The sequence below is a fragment of the Leishmania donovani genome, chromosome 35 (assembly GCF_000227135.1).
Source record: "Leishmania donovani BPK282A1 complete genome, chromosome 35".
In the NCBI taxonomy this organism is placed as follows: domain Eukaryota; phylum Euglenozoa; class Kinetoplastea; order Trypanosomatida; family Trypanosomatidae; genus Leishmania; species Leishmania donovani.
Window position 1 is genome coordinate 920,911 of NC_018262.1, and position 15,677 is coordinate 936,587.

At 60.8% G+C, this 15,677-nt stretch overlaps 2 protein-coding genes across 2 annotated transcripts; both read left to right on the forward strand.

Moving 5' to 3' along the window:
* Nucleotides 1–1,484: 1,484 nt before the first annotated feature.
* LDBPK_352300 (hypothetical protein, conserved) lies at nt 1,485–10,358 on the forward strand (the record flags this gene model as incomplete). Its single annotated transcript, XM_003864761.1, has 1 exon — nt 1,485–10,358. One exon carries the CDS (start codon nt 1,485–1,487, stop codon nt 10,356–10,358), a length of 8,874 nt encoding a protein of 2,957 aa, XP_003864809.1.
* A 1,649-nt stretch (nt 10,359–12,007) lies between these two features.
* Nucleotides 12,008–13,588, forward strand: LDBPK_352310 (hypothetical protein, conserved; the record flags this gene model as incomplete). Its single annotated transcript, XM_003864762.1, has 1 exon — nt 12,008–13,588. The coding sequence occupies one exon, from the start codon at nt 12,008–12,010 to the stop codon at nt 13,586–13,588; it is 1,581 nt and encodes a 526-aa protein (XP_003864810.1).
* Nucleotides 13,589–15,677: the final 2,089 nt, after the last annotated feature.

Sequence of the window (15,677 nt, forward strand, 5' to 3'; positions counted from 1 at the left end):
CTTCTGCTCTGCGGCAGAATCGTGACGCCCCCGCGCGCGCTCTCGATGCATCAGTTGCATTAGTGTGGCATCGCGTCTCTCGTATACGAGTGACTGCCACCCAACACTGTTTGTACAGACTTGTGTTCAATTTCTCCTTCGCCGTCTTCCTGCGACTCCACATACATTCATCACTTTCTCCTTCCACCCCTCTTCTTTGTGTGTGTGCGCCGCTGCTGCAGAAGTCATTCCCGTGCCAGTCCGCCAAGCAGCGTCCTTCGGCTTTTGAGTGCTCTTCGTTCTTTCCATATTCTAGTCCCCTCCTTTCCCTCTTTCATCCTCTGCTACTACTTTGCTTCTTATCTAGTCGAGTGTGATCGGCTCCTCGCCCCGTCGTCGTCCTTGGCGTCTCTGAGTTTGTTTTCTCTACGGCAAGGCGCGGAGAAGGGATTCCACTGCATACTCGGCTACCCACAACGGCGCAGATACGCGCATCCCACGAAACGCCCACCACCCCTGTCATATACATTTACACCGGTGGCTGTGCCTTGTGCTTTTCTAGATCACCATCGCCGCCTACAGCTGCGCACACAATCTCGCCCTCTCTTCCATTCTGGGAAGTTGCGCACACGTGCGTGCGCTTCGCGGTGGCCCCCCTCTTTCTTTTCCATCTCCCCTTCTCTTGCACCCGAGAGGTCTGGTGCGAGCCTTCAGTTGCCCATTGTAGCGCGTGTCTGCTTCCCCTCGCTGTTTGCGTAACTCCGGCGCTGCGCACCGACGTCGCCTCACTCGCGCCCTTTGCTGTTCTCGCCTCCATTCCCCGTTTTCGTGGTTCTCTTGTTGAGGGTTGTCTCGCCCTGTCTCCAGTGTCCGTGTCTATTTCATCTTACCACGCACACACATACACACGCTTTCTTTTCCTTCTCTGCGTTCCTGTCGCGTGGCTCTCTCTACGCGAGTCGCTATTTACGTTTGTGATGATGTCGGCCTGTCCGCAGTGTCCATCCCAGGCTTTCTACTTCGCCACTCACTAACCCCCCCCCCCACACACACACACACACTCACACACACTCCACTGAGGTTCTACGCTCATAGAAGCTCAATCGGAAGATCAGGCTTGCACCTCGTGTTTCATGCACCTGGCGCGGCACTCAAACACACACACGCCCACACAACCTGAAGCAACGCGGAGCAGCAGCAGCATCGTCAACCGCGCTCCTTCCACAGTGGCCACCCTCCCCGCCATTTTCTTTCCTTTCGCTCTTCGTGCTCCGCACTGTAACTGTTTTCGTTTGTGCTCTCCTTTCATTCTTCTATAGCGCGGCATCTCTCTTTTGTCCCCCGTCCCACTTCACCTTCCCACGCCCCTTGCAGCCCCGCTGATCGGCGGCGCTAGATGCGTGCTTGTTTCACTGGCCGTGGGCGAATCCGTAAGGAAGTCGAGAAGGACAGGTCGCTGCGTGGGGGGGGGGGCGAGAGAGAGGTGGCGGCGAAGCGTGAGCACAATGAACTTTGTGAACACCTACCTGCTTCTTCCACTGCAGCGCAAGATTTTCAAAAACTTTGGCCACTATGACTACCAGACGAGCACGTTCCACCTCAACGAGGAGCGGGTGAATGAGGTTTTCTTCGACCCTGCGTATAATCCGTTTGTCGACGTGCTGCGCGAGACGTCGCACGCGTCGGCGGTCGCCTCGTCCAAGGCGGCAGCGGCGGCGGCACAGCAGCAGCAGCACCAGCGTGCCTTCTCCTCTTCTAGTGTGCGAAGACGGAACACCACGAGCGATGCTGATGCTGGTCTTTCAGCGTCTCCTTCGCCGCCGAGTCAATCCTGTAGTGGGTCGGTGAACAGTGAAGCCGCAGCGGCAAAGGCGGCGGAAGAGGCGGAGGGGAACAATGAATTCACTGCCGGCGTACCGCACGGCCCCCTGGTGCGACTGCTCAGAGGCAAGATTCGCTCCGCCGGGCTTGTGTCGTTCCTACGCCAAGTCACGACGCAGAAATCGCTGTCGGTGGAGTCAATGGATTTGGTCTTTGACGTAGCCACCGCGGCGATCTCGGACTCTACTGGCGACTCTCACACAGACGCTCCCTCTCTGGTGACCCGGCCCGCGGGTGTGCCGCAAGATGCGGAGGACGATACTGCACGTCTGCGAGACGGTGCTTCTCTCCCAGACCCAGGAGTGGCAGGGCTGTCTGTTGCGGAAGAAGGCGACGAGGTGAAACCTACGCAGCCGCCCTTGTACTCGTCGAGGCGGCTTCGGCGCGACGAGATGGCGAAGCTGGCACGTTCGTACTCCATTGAGGACCACTCATGGCTACACAGCGAGGCGGAGAATCAACGCAACTCACCCGACGCGACAGGGGCGGACTTTGGTGACTTGGACGCGGACGCTGGGTCGCTAACCGCTGATGGCGCTGCGAGGCCGGCAAGCCCCAAAGAAGGCCCCACGACACAGTTTCACACCGTGGGGGACCTGATGACATACCTTAAGCAGCAGCTGCAGGGCGTGGCGGTCGGCGTAGAGGAGGTGCGCCTCACCTTCTGCATCCCACCCGTTGGGGCCGCCGGGTCACTCCTGCGCAGCACAGAGTCCGCGAGCCGCCGCAGCGGCCGATCGCATGCGGGCGCACGGGCAAGTGCTGCGGCGGCACCGCTGCGCGTGCGCAGTGGCACACGTGTGTTGCATCTGTCGTGTCGTCGAGGGCTACGCTTCACGGTGGACGAGTCCACTGGGGCATCGGTGGAAGACATGCAGTGCACGGCGAGCATACAGGATTGGCAGTGCTACGTTCACGTCATGGCCAGCGATGGCCCGCTGCCGTCGGAGTTCTCCCTAGACGACTTGGTTTTCACGACGTCTACGGCGCTCACCGCGGGCAGTGCAGAGCAGCCGCCGGGGGCAACAGCGAGGGATGACAGCGAGCCCGCTGCTGGGGCACCCTTCACGGTGCGCGTCGCTCGTCGAGGTGCCGGCGCAGCTGCCAACGCCATGTGTACTTCGCCTTCCACTTCGCTGGTATCTGCAGACGTGCCGCCGCCGCCGAAGGTTCTTGTAGACGTGGACGCCGCAGAAGGCTGGAGCATCGTCCTTTCTGCAGTGCAGATAGCGCACTTAGTGGGCATGATGAGGCACGTGATGGGCGGTACGACGGATTCTGATGAGGGCGTGATTTCCGCATGCAGTCTCTCTTCCTTCTCTTCGGCGGAGGAACCTGCCAGCACAGCGGGAGAGCTGGAAAAGCCGGTAGCGGCGGTCCCATTAGATTCTGACGAGGCCGTCACTGCTGCCACCCTGACCGCCGCACAGCTGCGCGCCGCCGCCAAGTACGTGAGCGTGCATTGTGGTGGGTGTTCTATCAGCTTGCTGACGAGGTCCGTGGTCGACGCCAACGCTGTGGCGTGTGCGTGGCGCTGCGCGCTTTCCTCGCAGCAGCTTGCCCTTCTCGACCCGCGGGCGACGGACCCTTTGCAGCAGCCGACTGCTGCTTTAACCCTGCCCGTGTACGAAGCCCTCACCACGCCGCACTTCACGTATGTCATGCGCGATGTGGACATACTCTTTCCAAACATCGATGCCGAGGCGCCCTTGTCATCGTCCACGTCGTCGCCGACTGCCAGGGGTGTTTTCCAGCAGTCGGCGAGGAAGCGGAAGATTTACCGACGCATCTTCGACAACAAACTGGCCGACCCCGCCGTGACGGCGCAGCTTGCGCGGGCACGCGCTGCTGCGGGGAGCTTCAACAGCGGCGGCGGCGTGAGTTTTTTCCTTGGCGTCGGGTCGATCTCTTTCTTGGAGTACCGCCACGCCACCGCAGCGGCCGGGCAACGCAATGCAGCGTCGTCTTATTCGTTTATAGCTGCTGAAGTACGTGGCCTGCCGCTCTCGTCGCCGTTGCTGGCGCACTCACTGCGACCTGCGAAGCTGATGCACGCAGAGCGCAGCCCATACGCTTTGGTCATCTTCCACCGTTCCACACCGCCACTGCCGGATCAACCGCCTGCCGCGGGAGTACTGGCCCCGCCTTCGTCACCTTGCCTGCGCATCTACCAGGAGACTGTTGTCGTTGGTGTGGCCAAGATCTCCGTCCAACTTGACGCAGAACTGTTTGAGGTTCTCGCGATGTACGGCACCACTGTCGAGGAGCTGATCCGCCGCGTGGGCTGTCTGCAGCAGGGGGGCAGAGGGGAGCCAAATCGCACGGCAGAGGCTCTGACCGGCGCCACAGGCTTGTCAGCTCGCAGGCTCTCTTCGCCGCCGTCACCAACGCTGCTTCCATCGCGCGTGATCCGCACCCGCAGCTCCGTCAAGGTGCTCCTGGAGAGTGTCGATGCGTCGATTCGATTCCCTGTTCACCCGAACGGCACCACAACCTCACCTGAGACCCCACCTGATCCCGCTGATGGCGTGTCTGCATCTACCGCATCCCCCGCCTCAGCTGCAGCCGAACCACAGTCGTTGCTGCTCGCACGCCTTCTGCAGCGCTTACGAGAGTCGAGTTTCGACACCCATCGTCATAACCGTGCACTCCTCCGCCGCCGAGCGCGGCAGGCGAGGGGCGACGGAGACCGCGTGGCGGCATCGCCCACAACGGCATCGACAAAGCTGGCGGAGGAGGCGGCGGTTGCCTCAGCGATCGTCGTACAGGAGCAGCTTGGGTTTCCCGAGGACGTGGACACGCGGGCGCGCTTCCTGCCGGAGTTGCTGAGCTTTTCGCTGCGCGATTTGCAGGTGGTGCACACGCCGTCCGCGACCACAGTTGCTCACAGCGCCGATGTGGCCACACCCGCTGCTGTGGTTTACACACCCGCGAGTACGTCGGCCAAATGGCGTGAGGCGGTTGTGTACCTGCAAGATATCCTCGAGCAGACCAAGTCGGAGCTGTTTCGAGTGGACTACAGCCACGAGATGAACATCAACGTGACGCACACCTGTCTTCCTGGTCTTGCTGGAGGCTCGTGGAGAGCTTTGGAACGCGTTCTGGCGCTGCAGATACGGCTCGGTGAAATCACGACGACCGCACTAACGCAGGACGACTATCTGCTCGCAACTCACTACGTGAATGAGCTGCTATTGACGCTATCGCGGTGCCGCCAGCGCCTGCACGCCGGAAGGGTAGCCACAGCAGCGAGAGAGCCGGGCAGCAGCGCACCACCGCGTGGCCAGGCACCTGTTGTCAGTGTGGCTTCTGGGCGTTCAGACGGCCTCCCTGTCCCCGACGAAGCGGGCGCGGCATCGGTGGATGCCTCGGATGAAAGTCGGTGCTTGAACACATCTGGCGGTACCGTTCGGCCTAACGAGTCCCGCGAAGAGCCGGTCGAACATCCTGCCGGCTCCGCCGCAGAAGCCTTCGCCATGGCAGATGCAGTGACCACGAGCCGCGGCTGTGCCGGAGCGAGGGTGAGCGGGTGCGCCGCGGGCGACGACATTCAGGATGATACTTCCAGGCTCAAATCTCGAGGCAGCAGCGATGGCGGCGACAGCGCAGATCCGCTGTCGAACGCTGTGCCAGAGCTGTGGCGCCTCTTGGACACGACGTGCACATCACTTGACGTGCGTGTCAGTCGCATTCGTCTGGGGCTCTTCGCGCCTCGTCTCTCGCCGATGGGCCAGGTGGTCGGGGAGCCGCTTTACCGGTGTCTGCCGAGGTCGCAGCGGCGCTGCCTCGTCGACTTGAACTGTCTCTACCACCTTTACATCATGGAGCTCGTTGACGTGTCGGTGCGTGGGCTGAGCGGCGACGGCGCCCTCGCCAAGGCTGGGCAGGCAAACTACGCACGTGTTCGATTGGGCGGTTTCTCTTTGTGGGAGCGGCAGCCGGCTCCGGCGCCGCCACACACGTCCAGCGATGGTCGCGACGCTGGCGGAGGGGCAGGGGCGGCGGCAGCGTCGCCGCTTTACAAGAGCTACGCATCCAATTCCGTAGGCTCTGGCGGTGCGCCAACCGTGTCGCACGGTCTGGGGGGAGGCACGTGCAAAGACTTGGCTTACTATATGCCGAATTCTCAGGCAGCTCACCCTGGCCACCGACGTGCCGGCACTCTGGTGCAGCTTGTGCAGAGCTACACAGAGGTGCGAGGCAACGAAGAGGAGGGGGATGACAGGTGCCACGGAGATGCGAGTGACACGACCGAAGGCGATGACGACAGCGGCGGTCAGTGGGTTAGCCACAGCTCACGCGTGCTGTCCGACGTTTGGGGCGCCTACGTTCGAGAGCTCCAATCGATCGCCACAACGGCTGGACGAGCCGCGCACGCACCGCTGCCCACCGTTCGTGAGAGCGGTGTGTGCGAGGTGCGTCTCCTCGAAATGGCGAGGGTGCCGCCCATCGCAACCGCGGCGCACTCCTGCCACACTACGCCGTTCGTGCCCACTGCTTTTTCCGCTGCACTGGTTCCGCCCAACAGGCGGCATTTGTGGCTGCAGCTAACTGGCTTGGGTCTTCATCACGCTGTGGCATACAACGGCGATCATCTGGCGGCGGTACTGAAGCAATACTTCAGCGGTGGCAACGGGACTGTTGCCCCGGCGGCGTCTGCTGTACGAAATGGCGGCGAGGCGAGGGGCGTGGCTGAGGGGCTTTCCACGCTTGCTTTCCTGGAGGAAACGCTCTGGACGACCAAAGTGCACGTGAGCGTTGCCAACCTCATGGCCACGTATCGCCCTCGCGGCGCCGGCCGCTCGCTGGCGGTATTGCTGCTCCCGCGTGCTTCGGTGCTGATAAAGCTGCCCGTGGTAGTTCCGGCGTTGCCGCCGTCAGCGGAAGCGCATGGGACCGCCATACCACCTGAAGAGCTACGACGCGGCAGCGCTGCAGTGAGATCGCCGGCGACGTCGGTGCCATCACCTGCCTCCGAAGACGTCTCCGCTCCACTGACGATGCGCGCGCAGGCATGGCTGCACACGTCACTACCGCTTTACGTGTGCAACGACTGTGACGTGGAGGCACTTGTTCGCGAGGTGCTCAACCCCGCCGAGAGTGACGACTGGGGTGTTGACCTGGAGAGCGCCGGCTTTGTGCGTCTTTGCGAGGTGATTTCTACGGCCGCCTGCTCCTCCTCGTCCTCGTTCGCCGCGGATATGCAGCAGAGCACTGATGACGCCGGTTCACCCAGCATGGGCAAATCGGCTTCGTGCTCGCGAACGCCAAACCTGATCCTCACGGTGCGCTCGAAGAGCTTAAGCGCATCGGCGTCAGGAGCCCACGGCGGCGGTGACACAAGAGAGGAGGGGGGCTCCATCGACTACGCCTACTTGGCGCCGGCTGTGTCGATGCATCTGCAACATATCGAGCTCTCCGCGTTCATGGCGAAGGATTCGTTCGAGGTGTTCCGCGAGCTTGTGGAGGCGTGGGGATCAGGGACTGATCTGCAGGCGACGGATGCACCGGCAGCGCTCGTCATGCGCAGCGGGCCCGGCTTTGAGTGGGTGGCGGAGGAGGTGGCGCGCAGCTGCGCTCCCATGACGTTTCGTGTGAACCCTTACCTCGTCACCAGAGACAGGGCAGCGGAGGAGGATGCAAGCAGTGGGGGGTTTCGACCTTCTCCAGTCGGTGCGCCGATGATGCGCACCATTGCGAGTGTCGACGACTACACGTCGCACTACCCATTTCTGCCGTCGACCACGTCGTTGCAGGCGTCTAGCGACTTTGAATCGCCCTGGACGGTGCCGGAAAAGTCACAGCTAGGCCCCTCTACTGGCGTTGGAGGCTATAACGCCTCTTACTCGGCTTTTCGGAGCAGCGCGAGCGCGTATGGGTACAGTCATTGGCTTGATGCCCTACACGCTTCATACGGACGAGACCCACAGCTCTACGACACGTACCAGAAACGCGCTGCCGAACTCCTCGATGGTGCGCCGTGGGTGCCGCAGCACCAACGAGTACACTCTACCTCCTCGAACGCAAGCGGCGTGGAGCAAGAGAGAACGCGACGCGGACGAAGCATGTCCCCGCTGCCTGCGTCGTCCGCTGATGCCGTGCCGCAGTCTCGGCGCTATGATGAAGTCTCGGACACCATTTCCGTATCAAGTGACGACGATGACGAGCTGACGGCCGAGGAAGGCGCGGCGGCAGTGGTGCCGACGCGCGGCGTACGCGGCGCGCAGGGAGGAGCACCATTTCAGTTACCTCGGCCGCCACTACCGAGGGTGGCTGCTGCTGGTGCTGCGATCTCCTCTCTGTCCTCGTCCTTTTCCGATCTGGAGGATACGGTAGCGTCTGAAGCACAGCTGCGATGGTGCGTTCTACCATCCGAGGATCCGACTGCATCGTCGCTGCTGCCCTCTGGCGATACCCGTCATTGCGGAGACCGTGCCGACTCCGATGCCGTCGCCGGCGACCCAGGCGCAGCCGCAGAGCGGCGCATTGACCTATTCGCCGCGTGCGACCGGCAGCCGCACTTCCTCAGCTGCTGGTCGCGCGAGCGTGTCGAGGCGGCACGGCAGAGGCGTGCCGTGCGTCTCAACCGACTCGACTGCACCGATGACGCCCTCCTTCACGACACCCCGGAGAAGTACCTCTACCCGCCGGTCGAACTTGAGTTCTTCTTGAGCGACTGCTCCCTCAACCTCAGCTTGTATGAGGGAACAGACTTGATGTCGGCAGCGGTCCGAAAGCAGCGGCGAGGCTATCTGCAGATCGTCTCGCGAGGCGCGAGCGTGGCGCAGGCGGCACCGTACATCTTCGGCGGCGACAGACGGTCAGAGGCGGCGCTGCGCGCAAGGTGCAGCAACAGCGCCAGCGCTGACACAGCTGTGCCGTCCGTCACGGCGTACACGCCGGCGCTAGCGCATGATTCATCGCACTCCCCAGACGGACGGACGAAGCCCTCGCTTTCGCGTTGCAGCTACGCGACAACCATAGGCACCGGCGCTACGTGGTCCTTTCACACCATCAGCGGGGAGTCCTCGACATCACGGCTCGAGCGTTTGCACGATCGTGGCTGCCGCAGTGGCTTTGGCGACCGTGATGCAAGCAAGCGGCTTGTTCTCAGTTGCCGCGGCATCACGGTCCAGATGGACACCTTTCCTCAAGGCTCGGAGGAAGACTTGTGGTTCCACGTCGTGGTGGGGGAGGCAACGGTGTTCGACTGCATCAACACCAGCGATGTTCATCGCCTGCTGACCGCCACGCCGAAGCCGCCGGCGTCGCTCGCCGCGCAGCCGAGGAGAGGCAGCGGTGCTGCACGCTGCCATGTTGACATGCCTGGCGTCCAGGCTGACAGCGGCTGCAGTCGCGGTGGAGCAAACGATGCGCGACAGCTAGAGTTGACTGGGCTGCTGACCTCGTCAAAGAGCGTGCTTGCGGCGGCGAGCGGAGGTATGAGGGAGGCGTCTCGTGCGTCCTTCACCGTCTCCCATTTTCAGCAGGGCGGCAGTGAGCTTTCGCTGGCGGTTCGGCTGCAACCGACGTCGCTGACGTGGAGCGGCGCCTCCGTCGACTTTGCGCAGTCTTTCTTCTCCACTGCGTCGGCATCGCCGCCCTCGTCGCCAGCCAACAGCAAAGGCGCAGCAGCGATTGCTGCGTCCTCGCCGTCTGTGCCGGCGGCTGAGGCAGGCACCATTTCCGGCACCGAAGCACCGCCTCTCTTCTACCGCCGTGTGGTAATCCTTCCCACAACGCTGACCGCCGCCGGCTCCTTCCAGAGCGACAAGGGGGTTCTGGCTGCTCTTGCAGAGGGAAACTCGTTTGATGCCTTACGCAGTATACCGGTGCTCTCGTGGATTTCGCTGCAGGAGATTCCGCTCCCAATCCCGTTCATGCGCGTCGAGGACTGCAGCAGCGCCGCGACGCTTCTGCAGCGCATCGTGGAAGACTCGAACTGTGTGTCGATCCGCTTTTTGCTGACGGCGTGCTGCTGTGGGCTGCAACCACTCTCCGCTGTGACACGTGTGGGCGAGGCGGCAAAGGGCCTTTTGCTGCTGCCGCTCTCGAACTACCGCGGCGCTGCGCTGCACCACGCGATCCGCACGGCGTCTTCTGTGTTCATGCAGGAGCTGCTCACGCAAGCGTCGGACATGGCAGCGTTGCTGGCGAGCGGGTCCTACCATGCAAGTCGCTCGCTCCTCGAGGTACTTGTGGAACCGCAACATCGCGGGCTCACCATAGAAGAGCCGTCGCGTGCTTCCCAACCCGCCGGCGTCGCGGACGGCTGGCGGCAAGGCCAAGAGCAGCTGCGTGTTGGACTGCAGGAGGCACTCACCATGGCAAGCTACTGCACCGGCCCAGACGGGAGCCTTCTGCGCGTCCCCGCAGCGGCGCTGCGCCTGCTCATGGGTGTGTCCGGCGCGGCGACGACAACCCTCTGGGGTGTTCGGAATAGTCAGGGCAGTGCGATGCGTGAGCGAGATGGCCACATCTACAAGAAGAAGTCTTGATAGAGTGTTTCCTCTTTCCCACCTCATCATGCCGTCCGAATCGTGTTGGTGAATGCCGTCTCTGTGTTGCCCACCCCTTTCTGTGCAGTTGGTGCGCGCATTCGCTTGTTGTCCCTCTTCTTTTTAGTTTGTATTTTGTTTTGGTTTTGGCGCCACCAAGTTTTGTGTCTTTTATCTTTTTTTTTTGTTTTCGCTCCGCCTGCTTTGTCTTCGCTGTTCTTGATGTGCTGCTCTTTATTCTTCTCGTTCGCTTGCTTTGCGATTTTTCATGTGTTTGTGTTGGCTTGTGGGCTGGCGAGCATCTCTTCGTTTCCGCGTCCTGCCGTGGGACGCCGCCCTCCCTCCCCTCCCTTCCTCCCCGCTTTGCCGCCCCGTGCACTGTCTCTTGCATTTTCTCTCGTTTGCGTTCGGATACCTCAGACTCTTATATATGCCGTCAGCGAGTCGGAGACTTAGACAAAAAAAAAAAAACATGGATGGAGCTGCCTCGATGCCGCCGCACACCATTTTCTTGCGAGACTGTGTGCGTAGCCCGCTCCTCTCGTCGCACGAAGGCAACGCATGGAATTACAGATGGATAATTCCTTCTTCGCCTTTACCTGCTGCCGTACAACCGGTTACGCAGTTGCAGAAGATAAAGGTGCATCTCAGCCAAAATTCAGAAATTCAGCAACAGCAAAAAAAGGCGCTTTCACAGCCTCCTGTGCTCTGCCGTGTTGCCCCGCTGCTGTCGAAGCCAGGGAGGCGGTGGGGAGGCAAACAAACAACACACAGTGGCATCTTTCTGTACCATGAAGGCCTTGCACGCTCTCTGCTCGCCTCCCCGCTGCTCCTCTCCGCGTAGTCTACGCGTGCGCATTGCAGAACCCAACGATCGTCTTGTCTATGCCAAAGCCCATCTTTCACGCTCCTCCTCCCGACTCTCCCCCGGTTTGGTATCACTGCGATGCATTGCCCGCTAGGCTCATCTTTTTTTTTTTCTTTTCGGCGCCGGCCGCTTTCTGCCGTTCACGCTTCACTCCTTCTTTTCATACACTCCCGGACGGGATAAGCAGAGCTCTTGATTTATCGCTTCCGTGGCACGGCGTCTTGAGTCCGCCTGCAGCCCTCGAAGCCCCAGCGAGCGTCATTCGGCCGCCTCGCTCGGTCTGATTCGTGCATTCGTCCGCAGCACCGTCGCTTATCGCCTTTGTTGACAAGAGGCCACCGCCCACAAACTGTTGCCGCATTTAATTTCCTTGTTCTTTACCATCCAAAGAGGCGGAAGCGAAGAGAGAAGGGCAACGCCGCTGCCACCCGCGGCTCTCACTTGTATCTTCGCTAAGAGCAGTTTGCTCGACGTAATTGCTCTTGGTTCAAAAATCGTCTTTTGGCCATCACCGCCAACACACCCCAACGCCCCCTGCTCATCGACAAGGAAAACAGCGTTCAAGCAAAAAAAATAAAGCGAAAACACTAACGTCAGAGATGGAATGCGTGGCGACGAAGGCTGAACAAGCTAAGAAAGATAAAAAAAACTTCCCTTTCTTTATTACCATTGTGCATTATCGAACCCCCGCAGCCTCCACCTCTCCTCCCTCGCTGGGCTCCCCTTTCCATTCCACGGAGACCCACGCGCATACAAAACGACAGCGACCTCTTTGGAGAAAATGGATGGCAAGGTAATTGTGTTTCTCCGTACAAGCAGCGTGGCCCGTTTGCCGCTATACCGTCGCCTCCGCTCGCTCAACGTAGCGCTGGTGCTGGTGCACCCCTTCACCCCATTGCCTGAGTTTGACGGTGTCTTTTCGCACTGGCTGCAGCACGAGACGAGCGACGTGGATGAGGTGCACCTTGCCTTGTCGGCCTTCCTGGCATCGCGTGGGCTCGTCCCTGACGCGGTTGTGTCCTTCGACGAGTATGCCGTCTACCAAGCGGCGTTAATTGCCGCGCGGTTGAATCTCACCCCGATCCCTCTCCCACCTGCTGCGGTTCTACAGAACAACATGAAGGATTTGTTTCGGCTGTTCTGCAGCGAGCACGGCATCCCGTCGCCAAAGTCGGTGCCGCTCCCTGTAGCGGCGGCGCTTCCGACACCAGGAGAGATGAGCAAACGTGCGCGCGACGCGGATGCGCTCTCGATGGCGTTCGAGAAGGCTCGGCCGGCGCTGATCAAGACTATTTCCAAAACAATAGAGGCCGCGGCGCTCGCGTTCCCAGTGGTGCTAAAGCCCAGTCCAGGGGCTGGAAGCCTGCTAACCCGCTTGTGCTCCACCCTGGACGACGCGGTGGCGCATGTGTGGTACATGTGGACGATGCTCGCGAGCCATCCAGACACACGGCACTTTGCCGCCCTCACCAAGAGTGCAGCGGCTGGACCTGTGCGCGAAGAAGGCGCGGCCGCTGTGCACATACTCGCGGAGGAGTTCATTGAGGGACAGGAGGTCGACATGGACTGCGTTGTCGAGCACGGCGTCGTGCGCTTCTGCTCCATCTCGGACAACTTCGAACCGTCTCTGCCGTACTTTGCTGAGGTTGGCGGGATTTGCCCATCACAGCTGGGGCACCGCGGCCAGTGTGCCCTGCGTGAATTGCTCGACTTATACGTCTCCGCGCACGGAGCGCACTTGCACGGCGTTATTCATTTTGAAGCCAAATACGACCCAGCACGCCAGCGAGCCTACGTGATTGAGGTGAACTGTCGGCCTGGAAGCGCGGAAACGAACGTTATGGTTCAAACTGTGTATCGTGGGTTGAACCTGGGTGAGGCGCTGGTGCGCTGTGCGTTGCAGATGCCTATCCAGGAGCAGCTGGCAGGCCTTTTCCCAGAGCTTCTAGCCGGCCAGCAAGAAGAAGGTGGGGTGCAGATGCCGTGGCAGACGGCAACTCCACCGCGCCATTCCGAGGCGGACGCAAACGAGGGTATCCCGAGCTCCGCTGCACGCACAGCGGTGTGGTCGCTGCTCGGCGGCCCGTCTCGCGGCTTCTTTCCACCACAGTGCTGGGCGGCGTCTGTGAACATTTATCCGAACCAGGCTGGGGTGCTGAGTAAGGCACGTGTTCCGGTAGAGGACGCTTCGCTCGTTGCCTTCTCCGTCTCGGCGAGGCCGGGTGAGGCCGTGGCACCGCCGCCGAAGCAATTCTACATGCTTTGCTGGATGGTGGTCCGAGGCGCGACCGACGAGGAGGCGAAGGCAAACATCTGGCGAGTGACGAGCACATTCGAGCAGGAGGTGGCGCCGCCGTTCTGATGCAGGTGTGATGTCTCGAAACGGGAGCGCATACATAAACGCAAAGCTGCGAAGCATTCGCAAAGTGCGCGGCCACGGCGGCGCCGGTAAAGGGTAAGGGCGAACGCGCCGTGCTCGTGTCCCTATGCGCGTTTTTGCTCGAGAACGTGAACGCTTTCGCTTCCATTTTTTCTCTCGCCTTTCTTGCACCTCCATGTTGTGGGGAGGTCGAGTAAAGTGGGGGAGGGGGCGGAGAGGTTCTATACTGCCGGGGATGTGCGCCAGCGCACACGTGCTTGACGGGTGTCCTTATTATTCACTGATATTTTTCTCTTCACGTCTTTGCTCCCTGATAAAGCGGGCCACCTCGCCGTGGCACTAGGGTCTAGCTCCTGCCCTATTGGGAAGCCAAGAGCCTGCAGCCTGCCCTTGGGTGCGTCGGACTCTTAGCGTCGGCGGGAAATATCTGCACTGGCACTATGCTGGAGAGACTTGCAACCATTACCACGCTCGCTCTTGCCCACTACGAATCGTGTCGGCGATTGGACAAATCCAACCAGCTGTGAGTTCTTTGTGCGCAGCCGCTTGATCTGCGTGCCCCCTTCTGCTTGACGTACCCACTCCTGTCAAAGGTGTGCGGATACAGGAGAGGGTGGAATGCCTCCTGCTGCCAAAGGCTCACGGCAGTGTCCTGGCTGTCGCGGCAACGTGCGGGCAAGCCATCCAGGCACGCCCCCTCCTCCTCCGCCAGGCAAGAACGCCCTCTTGAGACAGGCCACAGGATGCCGCAAATGCGAGACCTGCGCGCTGGCGCTGTGAAGCACAGCTGGAACGGTGCAGCACACCCGAACAAGGCATGCAGAGGTGAGAGGGGCCATGGTGATGGACGGGAGAGGAGCGAAGGGATCCACATGCATCAGCCCCAATGTGCGTGTGTGCAGAACATGTGGCAGTCCCTCTACATCCCAACGGGGTGGGCTGATGAGGCGCAGACGCCGGAAGCATGACGAGAGCACCACCGAGTTACACCATCGAGCCCTCCAGGCTCGCACGTGGCGAGACACCGCACCATAATACGGCACGCCGCGACTTGAAGTGACTGCGAGAGAAGCATGGCACACAGGCAGAGTGTGCAGGGCCTCGGAAGCGCCCTGGTCTCAGGCTGACCCATTTCCTCGAGCTCGTGCGGCATGCACCTAGGCGACCGCCCCCTGCTACCCGCACGACAGAGACGTCATCGCTTCCTCGCTTCAGCGCGACGCTAGACGCGGCCCACGCGAGCGTCCGCGTGACGCCGATCGCACAGCACGTATGCGAAAGAAGGGGCGAGGACGGACAAGGAGGAGCCCGTTAGGTGCATGACCTCGATTCCGCGGCAGGACGGTTTGTCCCAGAGGGCTGGGGTTCAGCCGTATGCCTACCTTTGTAGGCAAACGGCTGTGCTTGTGCATGCGTCTCTTATTTATTTATTTCGCGCGTGTTTACGGTATACTGACACACAGAAAAAAACTAAAGGAAAGCCAAACGACGGAGCACGCCCCAGCTCCCCGGATCACGGTTGCCGACACACGAACTCCTCGTGACTTACCATTCCAATGATACATTTTTTTTTTTTCGGCTTTAGCGTGTCTACTCCATGACTCACCCATTTTCCTATCAGTGAAAAAGGCGGCATGGTGACAAACCCTACCTCCGCAAAGAAGAAAACGAAGGGACGACCATCCCATGACGGCACAGGGCACATTTCTCCACTGCTGGGCATGCGCGAGACGCCAGCATCTGCATGTTGTTCAACCTTCGCTCGGGGTGTTGGCGGAATGCATGCCACGGCGAAAATGTATGCGCATGCGCTGCCCCGCCACCGCCCCACCGCTTTCCCCCTTTCTGTAAGGAAGAATGATGCAAATCGCTCGGCGCGCATCAGCTCGCCCCAGTTTTGACTGTTCCCTGTCGACGTTTTCTGTTGCCTACATCTCCACCTCTTCTCGCACCATGAAACATGTGCCCCTGCACTTCCCCACATCTACTTGTACGTGCATGTAGGTGCCTGCGGTATTGATTGCATGAGTGGAAAGAAGCTGGCCCGCTCTCCTTCCCGAAAAAAAAAAAA